General features: G+C 35.4%; 1 protein-coding gene across 1 annotated transcript; it reads right to left on the reverse strand.

Moving 5' to 3' along the window:
* Positions 1–336: 336 nt before the first annotated feature.
* Positions 337–16366, reverse strand: LOC105391598. Its single transcript, XM_048630469.1, has 6 exons — positions 16175–16366; positions 15844–16099; positions 12839–13159; positions 3862–4163; positions 2940–3198; positions 337–1436 (listed from the first exon to the last, which is right to left on the reverse strand). The coding sequence occupies exons 1-6, from the start codon at positions 16322–16324 to the stop codon at positions 1123–1125; spliced, it is 1602 nt and encodes a 533-aa protein (XP_048486426.1). The 5' UTR covers positions 16325–16366; the 3' UTR covers positions 337–1122.
* Positions 16367–22871: the final 6505 nt, after the last annotated feature.

Here is a 22871-nt window from a genome sequence, read left to right on the forward strand (position 1 = left end):
GATACAGAACCTTATCAAGACACATTACCATTTTTTATACTAATACAAGATATAAGATTATTTATTATTCAGGTTGAAATTTCTAAAAGGTCTACTTACTCTAATCAATCAATCAACACTTAAAAAATATAGATATGAATGCATTTTTTTAAATTGTTTTTTTTTTATGTAGCCATTTCAGTGTCCCACTGTTTAAAATGTTTAGATCAAAAAAATGTTTAAAAGATAAAAATCGTTTACACGGACGATGTGTTGAATCGTTTAAATGTTACTTATACTCTCTATAAAAATCTTATCGACAAATGAGTAAAGGGAAGAACAACAGAAACCAAAGAATAAATTTGAAGTATTTTCTTTATTTTTTCCGGGTCGTTTAAAATTTGTTTTGCTATAAATATGACACAAAACAACCTATTATTTATTATTGAATAAGTTATAACATAACATTAAATGACTTGATTGTACTCGCACTCAATAAAATTGTTACTAAAACATAAAAATAAACATAATATAAAATATTTAAAATAAAATCTTTGGATAACTTAAATAAAGTAAATATTGGCAACTTTTGTTTGCTACATTAATATATAAAATAATAGGTACGTAGGTAACTATACATAATACGTTGTACTTTTATATCATATACATATTTATGGTGAGTATATAAACATAAAAATATAAAAAAATCACACATATAACAAATAAACAAGAACAGATATAAGAAAGATGTGGCAATAAAATATATAAATACATATTATGTGGATATACATATTAGATAAGTGAAAATATTATTTGTCTTTAGTAGAAGATATCAGAAATAATTATAATATTAGCATATTATAGATTTTCTTTCGATATATTTTCTAAAATATACATAAAAATAGGATATTTATATCAAAATATACAAACGATAAGATAAAATTCATAGAAAAAATCAGCATGCATCACAGACACAATACCATGAACAAAACAAAAACGGTGGTTAAACAAAACAACAGACTGAAAACGAAAAAAACATCGCGCAACAACTGTACAGCAACTAGTCATATCAACATCGTGGTACACCCTCTCTTAGCACCTAAAATAAATAAATAATTTAGGGTCTTATGTAATGCTTTACGCTTAGTCCTCCTTAGCGTGAGCGGAGTAGGCCAGGTTCTGGGCTTCAACAGACCGTCCCCAGCCACCGCTGGACTCCCAGCCGTGGTGTTCCTCATGAGCTGGCTCGGACCAGCCGCTGCTCTTCTTGTGTTCGAGGAGTTTCTTGAGGATGCCGATGGCGGCGGCGATGAAGGCGACCTTGCCGAGGAGGTAGGCCTTGAAGACGGCGAAGGCGATGATTCCGAGGAACAGAGGGATGAGAGCGGTGAGCTTCAGCTTCAGAAGGGCGAGGATGGGCATCAGCTTCTTGAGCTTCTTCTTCTTCTTGCCACGGCCTGGTGGAGGAAACGGGGTTAGGTTAAGGGTTTAGCAGACTTGGTAGGTTTTTGAAAATTGATACGGACTTTACTGGATACTTTTATGGAAGTGCAAGTTCAAATTGATTTGTGGTCTACAGGCGTGAACCAAAGGCCATAATATAAATTATAAATAATGATCTGATATGAGTGATACAAAGCAATGTAATATGGTAATTTTTAAAAATATTTGTAAGAAAGTGGATATAGTGACGTGACCGTACGAAATTGAAACCAGGACATAATAATTTCGGAGGCTAACTGCTTAACCTCTGCCCCACCCAGATTTCGTGTCACCGAAACTCTGAGAAAACAATTTTAACGGTATAATGTGTGTCGCTAAACGCTATCCGTCTCATCAGATTCTATACTCGGGGCTTCATTACAAATGATTGTGGAGACAATTTCTTCTTAACATCCGAACAATGGACCAAAATGCCACGACCGCGTGAAATTAATTTGTATACAGATGTCAAAAGTTACTCAAATAAATGAGTCGCACCAAAAAAGCGAAAGTTTTTTTCCCAAGTAACAATGAGTAAGGCGATACTCATAAGCTTTCTAATAAGTTGAATATACTTACAAGATTATAGTTTTTTTTTCCATTGAATAGTACCTATCGTCTTTATAATCTTTGGATTCGTGTCAATGGTGGTCAAATTACAAGACTTTTACCGTTGAGCGGTGGATAAATGAATAATAATAGTCATTTTCGTTGTTATGCTAAGTCGCATGATTGGTCTTAGCACCATAATATGCTATTCATAGCTCTATTACAATTACATTTGAGCAGATATACGCTGGGCGCCTCAGGCAGAGGCTATGAACATTTTTAAACAGCTGTTAGGTATCTTAATCTTGTGTGTAAAAATATAACACCATTCCATTTTGGAATATAATAGACTTTTTTTGGTCAGAGATCATAAAGAGCTAACGCATTTCATTAAACAAAACGGAGAGTTCTTTTAGTGTAAAGATAGTATCTACAGTGCATGTTTGAGGCTTCAACATCAGCTGAGCTTTCAATCAAAACGAAACCAAAGGTTTGTGACCTCTGATGTTCAGAACACCTGGGCGTAATTTGTATAATGGCATGGGTCCATGGGTGAAGTTTTTTATCTTATAGAATCAGTGGCTGCTGTTATTAAAGAGATTTCACTTTTTCAAAAGGTAGCTTTTGCCTCACTAATTGCTCTACGCTTAATGCTGGTCATTATCTTTAATTGGCCTCTAAGTTGTACTTGCGGTACGCATAATACCTTTTTTGACATTCTGAAGTAGCGTAGCAAATTGTTCTTTACAAATGATTATTTAAAAAGTGTTCAAAATGCGTTTGACAAGTTGTTAAGTTTTACAAGCGTTGTGTTTATTCGTGTTTTACCGTTTTAACGATTACGTTGTTTTACTTAACAATTTCTCTCATTTTATGTTCTGTTATGTTTTTTTTTTAATCAGATATTTTAAAAGCGTCATAATGCTTACCTTCTTCTTCGAGGGAAGTGTCTTCTTCAAGGAGAGACTTGGGCATCCTCAGCTGGATGACATGGTTGTCCATGAAGTCAGCAGCTAAGTCCAGAGCTCTAGCAGTAATCTCATTGTCCCTTTCTTTAGGGTCTACGGATTTCAGTTCGTAGCTACGAGCGTTCCTGGGGCTTCCGGTTCTGGTGAGGGTGACGGCACCTTCCACTAATTCTACTTCCTTAGCTGATGCCAAGTTCTCTGTGTATTTCAATGCCTTTTCCTGTAACAAGAAAAAGATTATAAGCTTTGGGCTTTGGGAGGTATTATACAAAACTTGGTTTAATAGGATGTGTTTTTTTATCATTGAGTAAGAGCTCAACACGGTATAATGGTACAGTAAGTAATTAAATTAATGGTATTGGGGTAATTGTATTTTTTATATGCTGAGAATTGTGGTATTAAAATATGTTTAAATACGTATGCAGATAAATATGGGACATGGGGCAGTAATCGTTGCGACAAAATATGAGTTGTATAGATTTTTTATGTCACACTAATTGTGAGATGCATTGGTCAAAGGGTACTAAATAAATTACTGAACCAATTATAACTATGATCAGTATCACAGACATGATAAAATCAAATGCAAATTGACTGGCAATGACTTTATCCTTGGCCCTGACCTTAATCCAGGTCAAACGCATTCCAGCTATGCGATTCCCAAAACTCGCATCTGATCACAATTCACTTCAGACCACGTCACCGCAAGTTATTGCAGCAGCAATGAAACACAAATAAAGAAAATGCTTTTCTGCACTTGTCAATTTAAAACTCCCAGTAGTCCTTAAATTTCCGCTGGTTTTGGGAATCACACGGCCGGAGCACTGAATCACTTGAGGTAAAATCCATTGGCACTGTAACACTTCACTATCACTGCACGAACCTTGAGGCACAACATGGTATCCGTCTCCATGCAGTCCCGAAGAGCTGACACGAAGGTGTCCATAGAACTCAATGAGTCCTTGGACATGGGGAGCGCCGTGGCCGCAGCCACTAAACACAGTAGAACAAAGCACTTCATCTTGCTGCTCTCACAGTCGATTGTTGCTGATGCCTGGCGGCCCGACAGTTTTATTTTCATTCCCCCACTCGCCAAATTTCCATATGTCACGAATGGGTCGCGAGAAGCGTCCGTGTGTGGGTCGGGTGCCACAAGGGAGGAGTATCGGCGGATCTGGTTTTCGCCTAGCGAATTTGGGGTTTTGCGTGTGTGCGTGTGTGCACCGTGGATTTTGGAAATCGGATGCTGATGTGAGACGGTATGTTGTAAAATTTGAATTTTTGATTAAGATTTTTCTTGAATGATAAAAAGTTGGTAAAATGTTTCATTGTTTGGTCTTTTGAATATACCTATTAATGTATTCAGTAATTTTTTGGGGTTGGATGTATTTTTTAGAACTTTTTCTATATAATAGTATTATCAATATGCTAATTAATTATTTAAAGGGGAATCCCAAATATTACATACTTATAACCAAGTTTATTTATTGTGTCAAAATGGTGGATAAAATTAAAACTATAATTATTATATTTTTACCCATATAAATATTATATTGAAATATGCGTTATAATACATTATAATCTTTGTCTCAAAGGTTAGTGCAGTGATTGCAGACAATTTTAAACTTGTATCTTGTACCACACGGTCAAAGCAAATCTTCTATAACCTCATAGTTTTGAGTTGTTGGATATGGGCCCTTGTGAGCATTTAGTAATGAAAAAGATTTTTTTTAATTTAAGTAAAAGGTATTTAGTTAGCATAATAAAGTAGCTCTTTGAAGATAATGAGGCCATAGTGTATAGCGTTATAAGAGTTTACTGACAAAAAGTTCTGACGACCGAATAGCGTAGTGGTTAGTGACCCTGACTACTGAGCCGATGGTCCCGGGTTCGATTCCCGGCTGGGCAGATATTTGTTTAAACACAGATATTTGTTCTCGGGTCTTGGATGTGCCCGTAAAATGGCAATAGGCCTGCCCCCTATTACATTGGGACTAACATAACACTCTGGCGAAAAATGGGTGCAGCAATGCACCTCTGCCTACCCCGCAAGTTACTTAATTCAGTTAAGTACATTAGTACAAGGCGTGAGTGCGTGTGTGTTGACAAAAAGTTTTTTAAACTACATGCGAACTATCGTTTAGAGCACAGAAAGATACTGCAAGACCTATATCCTTAAGTAGGATAACTGGTTTTACAATAGAAAAAAAAAATTAAGTAAGCTTCACTTCATTCAATATTTGTCATAAGTGATAATATTGTATTGCATTTGAAATAATTTAATTGCTTAGTTAAGAGTTATAAATCATAATAAGAATCATATTTTTTTAAGTGAAAACATCCAACTTTTATAGCGACCACATAGTACCACCTACTTCCAGCAGGCTATAATTTGATAGACAAAAACATAAAACACTAAACTTATAAGACCCTTTCTTTGGTACCTACACCTTACAAACTCAATCATCAATCAATCTTGATACAGGTATTAATTTTACACTCGACATTTTATGTACTTCCAAACAGGTGTTTATTCTGAAGATAATGTTCATTTTTGGCGGTAAAACATTACTCAAGCAGTGAAATCGAAAGAAGCACCAAAAAACGTGTTGAAACCATTCAAAGAAACCGATAACCAGACATAATGAAAAAAGTTCATCGAAAAATCAAGATGCCAAGCCCAGTTTCCGGAGGAATGACATTCCTCGAAAATACGAAAAGGTCCCAGCACGAAAGTGTCGTAATAAGACTTTCTTTGCCGTCTTCCGCCACGGCATACAACCTTTGCACAGTAATTCCTGTCTCCGGTAAATTTTCGATTTGTATGCTTCGCTTATCAGTTATAGGGCGATTCCAACACGTGACATATGTAAAAGATCAGCGAAAGTCTATATTACTATGAGTAGCATTTTAACTGCAAATTACGATTTTCCAATTCAGCTTTTTGCTAACGTAATTTTTCGGTTTCGTAATAAATGCCGGAACACAAACCGGACTCCCTGTGTCATGACATGAAGTGACATACTTATAGTGTCAAACAGTATGCAGTCATCCAATGTCAGTCTTATGGTGTTAAAAATAAAGTCCCTAATACCTATTTGCATGCGTTTTATCTCTATCTTTTTTTGCTACAATTTATTTCCTATATCTCTTATTTTAGGTATGGTTTATGAATCTAATTTTTGTGTTCAATGTTATTTTTTTGCTTTTACCTGAATTTAAAAAGCTCTTTGTATTGTATAAAATATTTTACTAAACATTTATTTATTAACATATATAAAAAAAATACATACATTATTATAAAAAATTACGTTTTCAACCGTTTCATCGAATTACGCACCAAAAGTAGAAATCCACTTTACTGACTCTCGGAATTAGAAATCAAATTAAAAATTTAAAAGTCACATTTAACAAAACTAGTCTGTGAATGACTCTCAAGTTTGGGGTCATCATAATGAAATAAAAAGAAAGTTTATTAAGTAACTTGGCGGTGCCAGCCCGACCAGACGCCGTGGCATTACAATGCATTAATCTTAGTACCCATGTGAGATAACCGCCGTAAGGTGTATAATTGTTCGATCTTTGTAAGGCAAAGCCAACAAACACATTGTCACAGCCTTAAAACAATGACAGTCAAATCTGTAGAGAGAGTCTATTGTACATATTCATTACGATCTTCCAACGGTAATAGCTCTTATTTCTATAGGCGTAGCATCTGGATTGGATGCATAGAATTCAGGTGTAGGAAGCGTATTTTCTAGCCACAAACTTGGCTTGGAAGACGAATCAGTCAATAGCTTCTGGGCATTTACTGAATGTTTAAGTGTTGGGCACAATTTCTCTTTACTGGTTAAGTTGTAGCTAATGATTTCCCATGTAGAGTGGTCTTCGGTGTTTGATGGATTATGTTAATGGTGTTTCATTGTTAAGTTATAAATAACTCAGAATTAGAAACGTAGATTTTAATATGAAAACAGATCATATCTTTATATATTATATAGGACTGCTTGTATATTATATAAAATAGCTTATGTGAAGTTAAATTCGTATATGTAGAAGTAAAATGGCTGCCCAGGAAACGTCAGACGTAGTATAATGTATAGAGTTTAAATCGAGAACGTTCTTTTCATCTTCTTTACTAACAATAATTATTAATTGTGAAGTTATAATAAATTGTAATAATTTATTTAACGTAGATATAATAATTATTAATACGATTGGATCAAACTACGATCATAATGATATACAATCTGCACCTGCTTCCCGATCTTAGGGCCAGGGGTTCAAATCCCGGCTAGGGCAAATGTTCGTGGGATGAACACTTGTGATTGCCTTGTGTCTGGTGGTCGTTTATATGTTTAATATATATATATCTATATATGCGAGAAGCGTCCGTAGTCGGGCGGGCTTCTGTGATCGTAACTGATTACTGAGGTTAAGCAGCAACTGACACGGTCAGCCATTGGATGGGTGACCGATTTCAAGTGGTTCTTTTCTGGACGCTTCCGTGCTTCGGAAGGCACGTTAAGCCGTGGGTCCCGGTTGCTGCATCGGCAGCAGTCGATAAGCCTAGTCAGAGGCCTTCGGGCAGCTTGAAAACATCTGACAGTCGGATTGCCCACTTACCCGACAACTTGCATTGCTCGCGACCTATCACGTGAGTACAATGAACAGCGAAAAGTGGGTGACTCGCTTGCGAGTCATCTCTGACTACCCCTTCGGGGATTATAGTCGTGAGCATATGCATCTATCTATGAATTTGTTTAGATATATCTGCTGTCCGACACCCATTATCACAGGTTCTAGAGTAGAGTATGATCTGTTACATTTTATAAACTTCATTTCCTTTTGTCTTACAATTCCACATCTATAATTTGTATCCCTTGAATACAAGAATTTAACAAACCCAACCAAATCTGGTTTATTTACCATGTTCAGCTTTAGTAAACCGAACCACTTAGTATTGTAAACGCAAGTCAAACAAGAAAGTAAGCCTTTTTACCTTACGTCATCCCGCTTTGCATTACAACGCTGCGTTAGTATTCTTCGCACTTCGCATTGTATAACAAATTACACTTTTTTCAGTGTCTCAAAACGAGGTCGGTGTTATGAGACCTTACTCATTCTTGGTTATTTGTCAGCAGATAGGCGAATATAGTAAATATATTCAAAAAATTCAATTACCGATACTAAATCCTCCTAAGAAAGTTGTAAGATTTTGCAATATTCTAGTGTAGGTGATAAACACTAAACTTAGACTATAGGGAAGAAAGAAGAAAGAAAAAACTTTATTTGACACACACATAGGGCAGTAACTGTATTAAATACCCAGGGTACAACTCATATTAGTTGCAATAGCGAGTTAACAGATGATATTGGAAGCATAGGTTAAATGCTAAATTATATATTTTTTTATTTACTTATATTGTACAACATTACAGAAAAAACTAATTAATTATACAAATTCAATGGTATTGGTTTCCACTTGAAAGATAAAGACTTTGATAAAGACTACAGTTCCTTAGACAGAAATGACTAACTACATATTTTAATATTTAATTGCATAATTGTTTACACGGTTTAACATGTTTGATTGGTGGCTCATGTATGTTTCTATTAATAAACAACTTTTATTTTCGGTTGAGGTGGGCAATTCTCTAAAGTGTCTAAAGGCTTTTTTCAAACGGAGAGAAATTTGTAATACGTTACAAATATATACATACCTACATATATTATAATTATAACTCCATATTACATTGCATTCCTGGTCAAATTACGAATAATAAGTGCAATAATAAACCTCAGTCTTTCTTATTTAGGGTCATGCGTAAAAGCTTAAGTATTAAAAACATGTCACATACAAAAGACATCAACGCGTAGCATGATAATGTAAGTTCTATCAATATAAATTGTTTTTTTAGGATTTTACTGAAGTGTTAGAACATTATTTTAAACATAAAAGTATGGATGGATTGGATGTTTGTTCACGGGAAAACCACTGGTACATTTTCACACTAGATTAACACGTAGGTTCTTTATCCTGAAGTTCCAACGGGAAATACTTTTAAGTCGAAGAAATGCTTGCGGGAAAAGCTAATAAAATTTAAGATTTTTTCTTCACAGAGCTTTCTTCTTATAACGATTATAATTTTTCGGAACGGAACCCTTAGAAAGGAAAAAGTATCATAATTATTATAGTCATACACTCTATTGTAATAAAGTCGAAGCCAGGTGTCCACTTGCAGGCATGACGTGAGATCCAGTCATTATAAAGGAATTTTATACCGTGCCAAGTGGCACACGCGTGCCTAATTCAATATTTTCTTTGCCTACTACTTTTTGAAATATGGCACGTACAGGCTTTTGACATAGTGAACTAGAATCTTTCAATATAGGAAAACTAAAAGCGTTTACGAGGAAACGTAAACTTTAATAGTTTTCGAAAAAATATCAAACCTGCACGTACAGCCACGCCAATATTTAAAAGTAAAAATAAGTATTAAGTATCATGATTCTTCGAACACTGCGAAAAGATACTGAAAGATGTGTAACCAAAACCAAATTTTCTTAATTTTATCCGGAACTCAAAACTTCATCCTATAAAGAATTCATAATTAATTAATATGCATAATTATATTATATCATATTAAAAGAGCAATTCTGTAATTCACATCAATATAGGCATTTCCGGACCCAGATTCATACAATTAACAAACCACAAACGCTTCGTTGACAGCAAAATTAAAACTAAACGAGCAAAAAATGTTACGATACAAACATTTAGGTAATTTAAAACATTTCGTCATCTCGTAACGTAACTTTAAGACATTAAAATTCAGTGCCGTAGCTTTAAATTCTGCGTCCGTCTCTCGTTTCATTAATTAGCTATTTAGCATGTAAATATTTGGGATGTACTCAAAAAGGTGTGCTTTCTCTAGTCGGTTAATTACACAATGTCAAATATCCGCCTATTACGAGTAGGTGCTGTCAGAGACTTACCCCCGTATTCGTAGAAGGAACTGTCAGTTTACAGCTTGAAAACGTCATAAACAACAAACAACAAACAACAATGAATTTCTATTCAATTGTGAATCATGTTGGTATAGTTTCACTCTATTTTTTTTATTTTAAATTTTTAATTAAATAAAATTGCACAGTGTGCACCTTTGTTACTAAGTTAGTTTATTAAAGGATTTGTTTAAAAAATAGGCCCTACTATATGTATAACTATGTAATGAAAATTCAAAGTTTATTGTTTACGCTGTAAATTTTCTAAATAAATAAATCGTGATTTACGAATTGGCTTTATACACAAGAAGTTTTGTCACATTGTCTGTTCTATAAATTTGGGGGTTAAAATCTGCAAGCAAAAAGATTTTATTTAAAATTTTACCACAATACTTACATATTATATTGTTTGATTACGCGTAGATAATATGTTAATGTACCTAAGTTTGCTACTTTGTATAAGCGTAAATATTAGTAAGTTATTTCTATCAGTGGAAACTTGTAAAAGGCCTTTTACTGCTCATTCTATTGTTATACCTTCAAATTGTGCTGTAAGTTTTCCTAAAATAAAATAAATAAATAAATATACAATACATTACGTTTTTAGTGGGTAACATTCTAATTCGCTCATAAATGTATACGTAGTGCCTGCAGGGTTTATTGGAGCAAATGCACAGTAACTGTACCATGCCTTTATATGTTTGCTTTGTCTGTTAACACTAATTTAGTACCTGTCGCTAAAATAGTTCCAAGATGTGGCGATAAATAAAATTATAGATTACCGATTTGCTACGACCATTTTTTTCTTGGTAGATGGATTATAGTTATTGTAACGGATATCGAAGCAGATGGCTGTCCGTTTGTTGCATTACTTCATTACATCATAATAATAGTCAATTGTCACTTGTAAGAAAGTCAATAATAATATCTCAATTTGTCGAGCCATTTTCTCCACAAAAAAAAACGCGGACTCAGGATGCATTTTCCCAGTAATATGACTTGTCAAACATGAACTGTAACATATCGTGAACCGTGAGTGTTCAGTTACTTGTAGTTATACTCCCTTTCAGGGTAGGCAGAGTTGCATTGTAGTGTGGATCAATTTATACATATTTTATATTAACAGCCAACACCCTAGTAAAAATATCTGCTCCGGCCGGGGATTGAACCCGATTCCTTCAGCATAGCAGTCAGGATCATAAGGGTGCTTACATAAAGAATCGGGTTTCTTTTATCTACCCGTACCGGTAACTTGATTAGGTATGCGAACTGCGAGATTTAAAACCGGTAAATGCTCTAGCGCACTCGCAGAAAGATAAACAGCAGGTTACCGGTGCGGGTAGATATAGGGAACCCAGTCTCTCTATGTAAGCACCCTTAACCACTACACCATTCGTTCATCAAGACGGTCTCGGCCAAGAATTAAACCCAGCCTCTTGGTATAGTATCCCAACAGCTTCGACATCCGGTCATCTCTGTACTTATGTTGAAGTTGTATAGTTTATGAATGATTATTTAGTGTACGCCTAGTTATGCAGTATCGGATGTGTGCAGAGCTTTCTCGAGCAACCGGTTTCGGTCGCCTACATAATAACATATATCCAGTTGAAATTCTGTAAGGCGTTATAATACACTCGCGGACAATGAAAAAGTTCCACTTGCTAAACGCTAACTCCAAATTGCCTCAATTTTTTAAATATTGAATTTACAATTAGTTGGTACCTAATGTTTTAATGCCCTGTTAATGTACCTTAATATTGCAGACGGCGTCAATAAGCTAAGCTTTTCGGTTTAGGAGTAAATGGTGATTTTCTCACTAGAACTTTTTCTTTGCTCGTGAGTGTATTATTTTTATGTTAAGATGCCTCTGCGTATAAAAGTATGGAAAACCAACTAGGTACTTACCCCTGTATAAAATAAAATATTTAATGTCTCATAATATTCATTGTAATTACCTGTATTATAGATAAAATATGTAATAGTACATACCTACCTCAAGCTGGAAAATCATCGTATATTACTACTATTTCTCAAATGACCACCGCCACTGGCTATTCATCCGCTTAGAAAGTTTTAACAGCTGTAACTCACACCTGGCTCAAGACAACATAATAATATATTAAAAGAAAGTTGAGTTCAATCAACTTGCAATAAATAAACTCCATATTTAAATTCATATATTTTATTTTGTACAACATTTTGTTTATTAAATAAATAATAACGAGATGACAATGAAATGAATGAAACAAACTAATGTAATGACTCTAATGAGGCGGATCATACATACACATAAATATATAACTAGATATATACGTTTATATGAACTATACATTATGAAAAGGTAATAACGTAATTTGTACATAGTATTTATATTTAATATCACATATTTCTAAATAATTTGATACATAAATAAAGGTATAAACATATTTAAATTGTATGATATTTCAAGATATATACAATAACGATAAGTCGTTACAAGAGGAATACGAAAATAATATACGTACTTAAATTGACTTAGAGAGAAAGACTAGATGAAAGTAAAAAAATAAACAATAGGGTCCATAGACATATAAAATAGGACATACAAATACAGATAAAACGTAAACAAATACATCGTTAAAACAAATAAACAAATACGGATACCGTACTGGGTCTGAAAAATACTAATATAGTACAACCAAGCGAAGAAAGAGCACAACGTAAGAATCTTCAATAGTTCCATTTCATCCCTCACAAAGGGACTCAAAATAAATTAGTCAATAAATAGCCTTAAAACTACAACGATAACAACAAACGTTGTTCAACTGACCCCGCGTCAGTCACAACGGCAAAGATCCACAATCTTTAGATTCAGTCAGACTTGATATGGCTGGAGTAGGCTAAGTTTTGCGCGTCGTCCACAGAGCGGCCCCATCCGTGTCCACTGCTGGGGTAGTGTTCCTCATGATGCACTGGGTGGGCTACCACCTCGTAGCTCTCGTGGTGCTTGCTTGACAGCAGCTTCTTAAGGGCAATGATACCGGCGACCAGCAGAGAGATCTTGGCCAGGAGAACAGCCTTGGCGGCAGCGAACGCGATGATACCCAGGAACAGAGGAATGAGAGCGGTGATCTTCAACTTAGCCAGAGCGAAGAGGGGGAGAAGCTGCTTGATCTTCTTCTTCTTGCCACGAGCTGGAAATGAGGATATGGTAAGTACGTGCAAGATTACGACGGATTAGGTGAGAGCATTCACGTTTCGGTACCTGATTGTAACAAGCTTTTTCGTTGTTTACATTTATGGCCAACAAACAGAGCGTAAACTCAACATTGTTAGGCTTTTATCATCAATCGTAATTAGCTCTCTGTGTTTGGAACACAAAAGTTCATTAGCTTCTTATGTCCGAAGGGTACGGTCTTAATTGAGAGAGCTATTAAGGTTGGTCAGGTGGCTACTTTCTTTCTGAGCGACGGAAGACGTTGTAAGCGGTCGGCTGTTAAGGCAAGATCAGATTTCTCGACGCAGTATGGAGGAGGTTCAAACAGGTTTTTTGAAAGTTCAAGAAGAAGGATACGAAGGCGGCATCGAACCTGTCTCGGTGACCGAACCAGGAATGTGGTACTAACTTTCTCGATGACCCACTACTTGAACATAACATTAAGGCGTGATCACGTACGGTTAATACATGGGTGTTTTTAGCACGCGTCCTTTACAAGTGATGTCTTATGGGTTTTCTTATTTGTCGTTTAGGTTTTTTTTCCTTTTTAGCAAAATAATGATTACCTACATACAGTTTTCTTCTCAATTTATAAAAAAATTGTATTTTATTAATTTGATAATTATGTGTGATACACGTGGTCTTATTGTCTTTTCCTAATTATATAGTATGCAAGTTCATAGAAATAATAATGTATTATTGTAAGATAAAAAGGAGTAGGGAAAGCATTTTTCTATTCAGGAATTTCCTGAAGTCACAGCAAATATAATTTTCAGAATCATGAGCTGAGTCTTTTTTGGCTTCCTTCCTTGACTGCTTCTTTATTTTACTACATGAATTGTTGATTATTTATATTTATAACATTTTAGCGTGAAATTAAATATTTTACGAGTATCATACCATACTTTATTTCCCGTAATTCTATACTCTCCACTGACCAAGTCTGCAATGGCACTGAGCTAAACACACAAGTGAAAGACGATGTCAACAACGTCGACATAGAAAAGCTACTCCACTTTACACGAGGGAATAAGTGGTACAAGAAATTTGCAATTCTAATATATAGTAGGATTCCTAACCACAGAATTGGGTATGCCACTGACCTAGGACCTTATCAGGTAGGTAAATTGGATTCGAAAAAATAATAAGTTTATGACTTAATTTTTTCAGTTTTCAACCCCAACCGTTTTTGTGAGTATTTTTTCGTGTATCAATGAGCCCTAAAAGTATTGATTTACTAATTTATTCCCAGATATTACGTTCATTTATTTAATATATTTACTTATCTTTTCATATATTTTTATCCAAACATAATTACCTACCTAAGTATCACGCTGAGCAATATACTACAAACGCGCCGTGATAAGCCATTTAAGTGAAAATAGAAAGGTTACACAACAATTTACAAGACAATCGTCACGACAAATTGACAGCGTAACAGTTATGCTTGGAACAAATATTTAATAGCTTTTGCACTCTCAGTTAAAGATGCGAGATGGTATAGATAGGCAAGGGAAACGTGACCACAAGGCGTCAAGTGTATCCCGTGTAGCCGGTTTCATTACCGTATCTTATTCATCATAGATTCATCTCAAGATTGTATTTTTGGAAGATATTTCATACATGTAATTTTTACATTGAACAGTAAAGTGAATTATTTAAGTAAGTTAATACATATATTTTAGAAACTAGTCATTTGTTAAAGTGCCACCTCAGCTCCAATAACTAAAATGACTACTTAGGATATGCATATAGCATTTATATCTATGTTTAGATTGCTAACAACGATTATAAAACCATAAGGTTTTTGTCATTCAGAGACATGATTCATTATAATGGACCAACATTCTCAACAATTGAAAATTGATCCAAAAACTGCTTGGACCCAATATGTATTGATAAATGAAATGTCCATAAAAGCTCTACCAGTGTATTTCATTTTATATGTATCATAAATCCATTTAGACAACGTCCATCTGGAGTGTTACTTTAGTAGAATTGCGCCTCAACTTGTGAGAATGAAATGATCTATTTGAATTTGTTTTGCTCTACTTGTTAAACATTGATCGAAAGCGGTTTTAGATTTATCATCTTTATTATCTTCTTACAGAGGTCAGTCAACTGTGTCTTAGGGTCAAATATTGTATATTGTTTGACTTCTGTATAGGTACTAAAATGTTTATTTATGTATACTACTAATTTAAAAATTTTCATTTAAAAATAGCGGAATAAAATATACGGTATCATTTTATTGATAACCGTTATCTGATATTATTAATAACTTAATTTATCGGAGCTTTGCGTCATGTACTAAAGCTTTCTTTTTTTGGATCGGAATTTATATTATGTCGATTTTATGCTAATCGCGGTATGATTTCACTATTATGCAAGAGCTTATTTTGAGCTTTTATCCATTACGCCTCTATACCAATACATTTCTGTATTTTTGAATCAATTTGTTTACGCACACCACTTTTTAGTTTAATTTCGTCTGTAAGAGATTACTATTAGTAATAAGGCTGCCTATTGTGCTATTTCTTTTCTGTTTCTTGATATAGTTAATACCGTGTACAATAAAGAGTAAGATGAGTATTTTCTTTTGTCTTTATCACTTTTATATGACTTTGAAGACGACCAGTCAAGAAAAGAAAGCCGACATACCTTCTTCGAGCGACCTCTTCATCCCCTCGACGGCCTGGCGCGGCAGACGGAACTGCACCACATGGTTCTCTAAGAAGTCAGCTGCTGAATCCAGGAGTCTGGACTCGATCTGGGACTCCCTGGCCTTGGGCTCCTCAGACAGAGGCTCCAGCGCCCGCGCTGACCGCGGCGACCCCGTGCCCACCAGGGAAACCCCGTCAGTTATATCCATCTCCCGGGCCGAAGAAAGCGATTCCACATACTTCAATGCCTTCTCCTGCGAAAAGAAAAGCGTATTATTCACTTGTTTCGTTTTATTATCACTTCACTGCACTTTGCACTGCACTCTGACCTTGAGGCATAGGGAGATGTCGCCTTCGACGCATTCCTTGACCACGCCAATGACTGATCCGACCAGGCCCGGGTCATTGACTTCGTTGTCTAGGGCTGGCATGCCTCGCGCCGCCGCCACGCAAAATAGGGCAATCACAAACTGCCTCATACTTGTTCAGTGTAACTACCCCTACTGAAAGCTCAACACGCAATGTGGTGACGGTACTTTGGCTGCTCTGTTTTAAGCCTGTCACCCCCACCAGCCGAGGCGGACGCGGGCAAGAAAAGTGAACCTAAAGGCGATTTAACTTGTACCAGCGATACAATTTTATGTAAATGCGGGTGGTACACCGGACGCAACTTGCCTTACGCACAAATTTCGTGGGTCCATGTTTGCTTGTGTGTGTCTGTGTGTGTGTGGTTAGCTTGTATGTGTGAAGGGCCAGTGTAAGGCGGACTTGCTTGAATGGGTGCACACTTTCATGAGAGGTTGTTGGGTGTGAATGCATCTTGCATCGGCATGCTTTCGCGATAGACAGTCGCGCGGTTTTCATACTTAGTGTAAGTGTAGACTGCAGTAAAGTTGATGTACAGATAATAGTAGCCTCATCCATAATCTTGACGGTAACATCTGACACAGATTTTCATTTCATTTTCCAAAGTCATTTTCCTAGTGACCTTGCACATTTTCTCACGGGAGTGATGTTATCGCGAGTTAACAATGTGTTGTTATGCGTTTGTTTATGTAGGTATAACAAAATTGCTTCTGCTAATACGTAGGTACATACATAGTGTTTTTTTACAATTTGAGAAAAGGGCGTTTTGGGATGAACAATGGAGAAATTTACTGGCCTTAATGAAGAAAGACATCGGGCCCGCCCCTAACTGAAACTAAGTACATAAGTAGGATTTATAACTAATTTTAGCAGCTAACTTGGTCATGGTGAAATAATGCAATTTCCTAGGAAATTTATTTTAGGACGACTAGAAAAATTTGTATTTTCCTAAATAATTGCATGAGTTTTAATTAGGAAAAATGCACAATGTGTACTTTAAAAGTAGTTTTTTTTATTGCACTGATATGTAAGTGTAAAAGGGGTCCACTTTATTGTAAAATCATTTTCTACCTGTCAACGCACATGGAATAAAGGAGAACTGGCAAATAATTTTATTGTAAACTATCATCATAAATGTATCACGTTAATGTATATGTAATGTGCCTTCCCCGAAAGGAATTTCCAATAAGTTTTATATTTTAGTCTAAATACATTGCTTTGCGGGTGTCCGGTACCGGTTTCTGCATTACTGATGTTCACTGATAAATTTCTGCCCCGTAAATGCAAGGAGGATGGCAAGAGTAAACAGGAACTTTCTATCAAGATTCTTCTATTGAACTAGTAAGGAGATGTGGCTATCTAAAGATGCAGTCTAACGGTAGAAAACGCTTCAATACAAACTTTATTGAATGAAACTTAAAGCCAGTTAGCTATAAATACATTTTCTTATAAATTAACACCACAATATTATATAACCAATGAAAAACCTCTCTAGCGTGGTAGGCAGAGGTTTATTGTTGCACCCTACTTGTATCCGCTTTTCACCGCTGTATCAAAGTAAATATTTTTTTTCAGATTAGGCTTAGGTACTAAACTAGGTCTATATTCCCCGACGGTTTTATACTAGTTATAGAGGTATTATGTCATTATTACTTTTAGGAACCGGTAGCTACCTAATTAATTAAATTAAGTTAATAAGCATGCTATAATTATTTACCAAAACTCATTTATCTATTTGTAAATTCTATATTTTATGTAGGTATAAATGTACATACTCGTGTAATATCCGGTGGTTAATAATGATGTTATGTATATTGAGGGGAAATTTATCAATGATCGGGCTCAACATTACATGGCATTGTGCGTGTGTGTGTGACAGCGTGAGTAAACAAATAACCTAACCAACGTTAAAAACCCCCGACATTGAAGACTAAAATTCGCATAGCTTTTGTGCTTCTAAACCGATTTTTATGAAACATGATTATGAACAATATAAATAACATTACCTACCTACGACTCTAAAAAAACAATACGAAAATCGGTTCAGCCCCTAGAAAGCTACGCAACCACAGACAGACACATACACACAGACAGGTTAAACTTATAACACCCGTCTTTACCATCAAGGTTTAATAAGTAACGGAAAAACAAACGCAACAGGTGGCAGACAGATGTCAAGTCCACTCATGGTGACTGCCTCTACGCGTGATAAAGATTGATAGTGTAGAGCGAGATTGAGCGACAAATTCGGACGAATTGTAAAACGCAGTAACTGACTTCAGTGCTGCGATCACCAGAGTTGTTGACTTGAGTCGATACAAATTCGATAGGAAAATCACTGTATTCTACTCTATTATATTCTCTGTGGGGATGTAAGTACCTGCACCTGGCTCACTCGAGTGGAACCATTGTGCATATCCCCAAGGTCTAAACTGCCTTCCTAAGCTATGACCATTTCCCACCACGCTGTTCGACTGCGGGTTGGTGGGTTCACATATCTAGATGTGCACAATCTACATATACAGGTTTCCTCACGATGTTTTCCTTCACCGTAAGAGCGATGGTATACATTGTACTTATGTAAGTTAAAAGAACTCATTGGTACATGTCGGCGCCGGGATTCGAGCCCGCATCTTGATTTCATTTCATTTCATTCTTACCCGACTGAGCTACCACCGCTCCTTGTAATTTGTATGCGTTTTATAAGATTCTGACAGGGGCGCTGATCAAGATGTCATACAAATTTCTATCGAATTACGCTAGCGACTTGTGAGTACAGCAATTTTATTGACGAGCTCCCGCTCTCCAATTGGGACAACTGGGTCATAAATTAAAGGCACTATACTGTCACTGTCAGCCAGACAGATTTGTGATATCAGGGATCCAAGGAGCATTGCAATAATTATTGACAGTGAAAAAGACGATGCAGTGGCTAATCCTAACTTCCTAACTAATATTATAAATGCGAAAGTAACTGTGTCTGTCTGTCTGTCTGTCTGTCTGTCTGTCTGTCTGTCTGTTACTCTTTCACGCCAAAACTACTGAACGGATTTGAATGAAATTTGGTATACATACGGTCTAGACCCTGGGAAAGAACATAGGCTACTTTTTATCCCGAAATTCCCACGGGAAAACTTTTTAAGGCGAAGCGAAGCGCGCGGGAACAGCTAGTCTTTTATAATTATTTTGCTCATTCTTAAAACGCAGAAGTAATATACATTCATGAGCAATGAAAAAGTTCCAGCAGTGACATAGCACCAATTTACACCTAAACAGATGCATGCTTTAACATGTACCTACTAAAATTGCCAACACTTTCACATCATATGTTAGCAATGTATTGTAAATTATCACAAGTTTGATGTAATCTGAGGTTAGGAAATGAAATGATAAATATAGGTATCATTAATATATTCATAACTCCGTAACTTTTTTTTATTGCATGTTATTATAATTTGGAACATAGTTTATTGTTAGAAATTATACTAATTAGGTAAGTGAAGTTACCCGTGTAAGCCAATAGTGTAAGTAGATATAAACAATGCAAGAGGTACGAAGTATTTAAACCTAATGCACTCGCCAGCAATGAAAATCCAGTGTTAATAGTACCAAATGACTCGTAATGCACATTTAACAGCGCACGGATATTGCCTGAATTGAATATTGTCAAATAAAACGTAGGTAGGTACTTAATTTATTTGTTAAAATTTATATTACTATATAAATATTTTACTTTTGAACCACAACAGAAAATATCCAAGTTCTATTAATAGCCAAGGCAGAGCTTCTATTAGTATATTTATATTTGATTAAAACTTTCAAACGTACACAATGAACTATAAAAACCCAAATCACGAACTTATTTCTGGGTCTACGCTACGCGTGTGTTCTTGTTTACAACATGTTTCGTTTAAAAAGTAGACCAAACGTAGATTTGAAAAGTTTAAAATTGATGTTTGTTACTTGGGAAATCTTCTAGACCTATTTTAATGAAATTTGGGATGCACTAAGCTGAAACCCTGGATTAACATATAGGCTAAAATCTTCCAGGAATCCACACAAAAAAACGAATCCAACCTTTCGGGCTAGCTAAAAGTTAGTCAAGTCAAATAAATATAATATTTTCTATATAAAATACAATACAATACTGTTCATTTGCACCAAAGGAAATAAAACAAAAAACAACTTGGAAAAGATAATATGAATATATTTTGAGGTAGCTGTGGTGCAAGAGTATACTACTTACTATGTACATAATACATAATATATATAATTAAATGTTTTGTGTTCATCCTTGAACAAAACAAAATATAGCAAAAACATTAAATTTATGTTATGTTAGGGTAGCTAATAGGTAAATAATATCTCTCACTTTTACTTACGTAGTGAGTAATTTGATGAGCTCCATTTTCTCCGATCTATGTAGTAGGAAAGTGGTCAATCACTTGCCTATTTACTTTTATAACCTAATTGATATTGACATAAAAACAATAATGGCAAATAATTGACAAACAAATGACTATCGATAGTTTATTGATCGAAAGCGACGATACTACACTCGCGAGAAATGAAAAAGTTTTCCATTGCTCGAGAGTGTACGATATCCTCCGACTTATGTCCACGACGTTTCCGTCGATAGCTACGCCGAGCTAGTTCCTGGTGTGTGCTCGGGAAAAGTTGGACTGACTATCTTAAGCAGGGAGCGGGTTGTGGCTGGCCTGATGAAGAAGGTCGAGTAAAGAGGTTTGTGGCGCTCCTTATCCAGCAGTTGATGATAATTGCCTGATGGTCATGATGATGTGATCGGCAAAGGCTGGCAAACCCGAACTTCGTGACATCATCTTCATCATATTCACAATGTGAGGTTTAAACTAAGTAAATCCATCGAGTACAGCTGAAAGACAATTTCTAGCATAAACATCCACAACCAGTATAGATTGTTACTAGACTGACCACTTTCTATCGACGGTCAAGGTTCTGTGTCTGTGTTAAAACCTCCATTTACTGATGTATGTATGTATGTTTCCACTGCAATGATATATTATATACAAGTACATTTTATGAAATAGCTCGCATAAAGTTTTAAATGTCTCCCTCCATACCAGAGCGATCATCATTTTCAACATTAAGGGCCTTTTTCGCAATATCTGGACATTGCCTGCTTGTGGGATACACAACGTGCAAAAGCTGAGAGTGACAGCCTTTCTTTAATCCTACAGGTAGCCGTTATCAAGACGTTACATTGTAAAACAAGAACTAAGTATTATTATTATTTAAAAATACTGTAAATTCCGAAGTTCTCGTCTAAACGATGACAAGTACACATATTTAAATTGATTACGTTGATAATTACTAAACGTACTTATCTAGGATTTAAGTGAATCCTTTCACCAAAAAATAAATCATGAATTATCTGGTTCACTTCTTTTAAAGTAACAGATTCAGAATGTGTACAATTGCTGTTGATTGTATGCCTATCATCATAAGAATGATTTGATTTATGATCGTCTGTGAAGTTCTATACCTCTAGACAGGTATTAAATCAATGTTTGTATTTGCAGACAGTTATTATAATAAGGTTGGGAGCTAAATTCGTTAACAGTGTAAAGAAAGCGGTTCTTAAATTTCAATTATTATTATTACAATTCATTTCCATAATTTTATTTTCTATCTTTGTTATACCTAGCATTTCTGTAGAGCTTATACCTACCTTGAAATATTATTATGATGATAGGGGTACATAGAACAGACAAACTCGAGTTGTGTATCCCTAGTCTGACGCATCCTGGGCAGTCAGCGGCTGACACTAATCTGACCAAACCTTTCACCACGGTGACAAACCCTAGCCTATTAGGTATATACCTATACTATTTGTCATCGAACGATAAGAAGAGGACAATAAAAATGTGGTTGAAATAAAAGCCTTTTCACATTAAACTGATACATAAAGACATCGCACTTTAAAATGCAGACAACGCGCCATCACTCATAATTTACATTTACATACACACACAGTTCTTCATACGCCACGTATTGGGATCGTACATTATGCATTACAACCATTGTGTGTGCCATAACAGTGAAGTTACATGCAACCTGTAAAGTGTGTCCTCCTTACTGGGTCAGCCAATTTTAGTGAAAGTTTTCGGAGACTCGCGAATTCTTCGCATTTCTGCGCGCCTGGTAACGTCCTTGACGGCAATAGTAAGAGTGGATCTAAGGCGGATGTTAAATCATCATCGTTATGATGACGGAAGTGTTTAGTTTCGCAAACGACTCATTTTGGGAGAGATGTTTTTTTTAGTTTTTATTTTTATGCTGTACATACCTAGATGACGTACGATTGTCTTCACAAGTAACTAGATCATTTTATACTTTGTACAAAAATTACAACGTGAACATGGAATATTTTATAATATTTATTTTAATGTACCTATAGATAATGGATAGGATCTAATGAACTAACTATGTATAAATAAAAGCCCCATATTTCGAGTAACCAACAGTTTTATTGACATCATTTTGATTATAAAATAAGTTATTAAATATGACTGACTTGAAACACCATAACAATAAATGAAAATATAAATTAATTCGTATTTACATTGCATTGAATGAGCACCATTAATAAATATAAGGATATAGATAAACTAAAATAAG

Source organism: Plutella xylostella, chromosome 26 (genome assembly GCF_932276165.1).
Source record: "Plutella xylostella chromosome 26, ilPluXylo3.1, whole genome shotgun sequence".
Taxonomy (NCBI): Eukaryota; Metazoa; Arthropoda; class Insecta; order Lepidoptera; family Plutellidae; genus Plutella; species Plutella xylostella.

Excerpts from the sequence above, each read along its gene's own strand:
- LOC105391598 (XM_048630469.1), bottom strand. The coding sequence starts at position 16,324 with ATGAGGCAGTTTGTGATTGCCCTATTTTGCGTGGCGGCGGCGCGAGGC. Across the intron at positions 16,100-16,174 it reads ACATCTCCCTATGCCTCAAG|GAGAAGGCATTGAAGTATGT; the intron begins GTCAGAGTGCAG and ends TTCTTTTCGCAG. Across the intron at positions 13,160-15,843 it reads GAAGAGGTCGCTCGAAGAAG|CTCGTGGCAAGAAGAAGAAG; the intron begins GTATGTCGGCTT and ends CCTCATTTCCAG.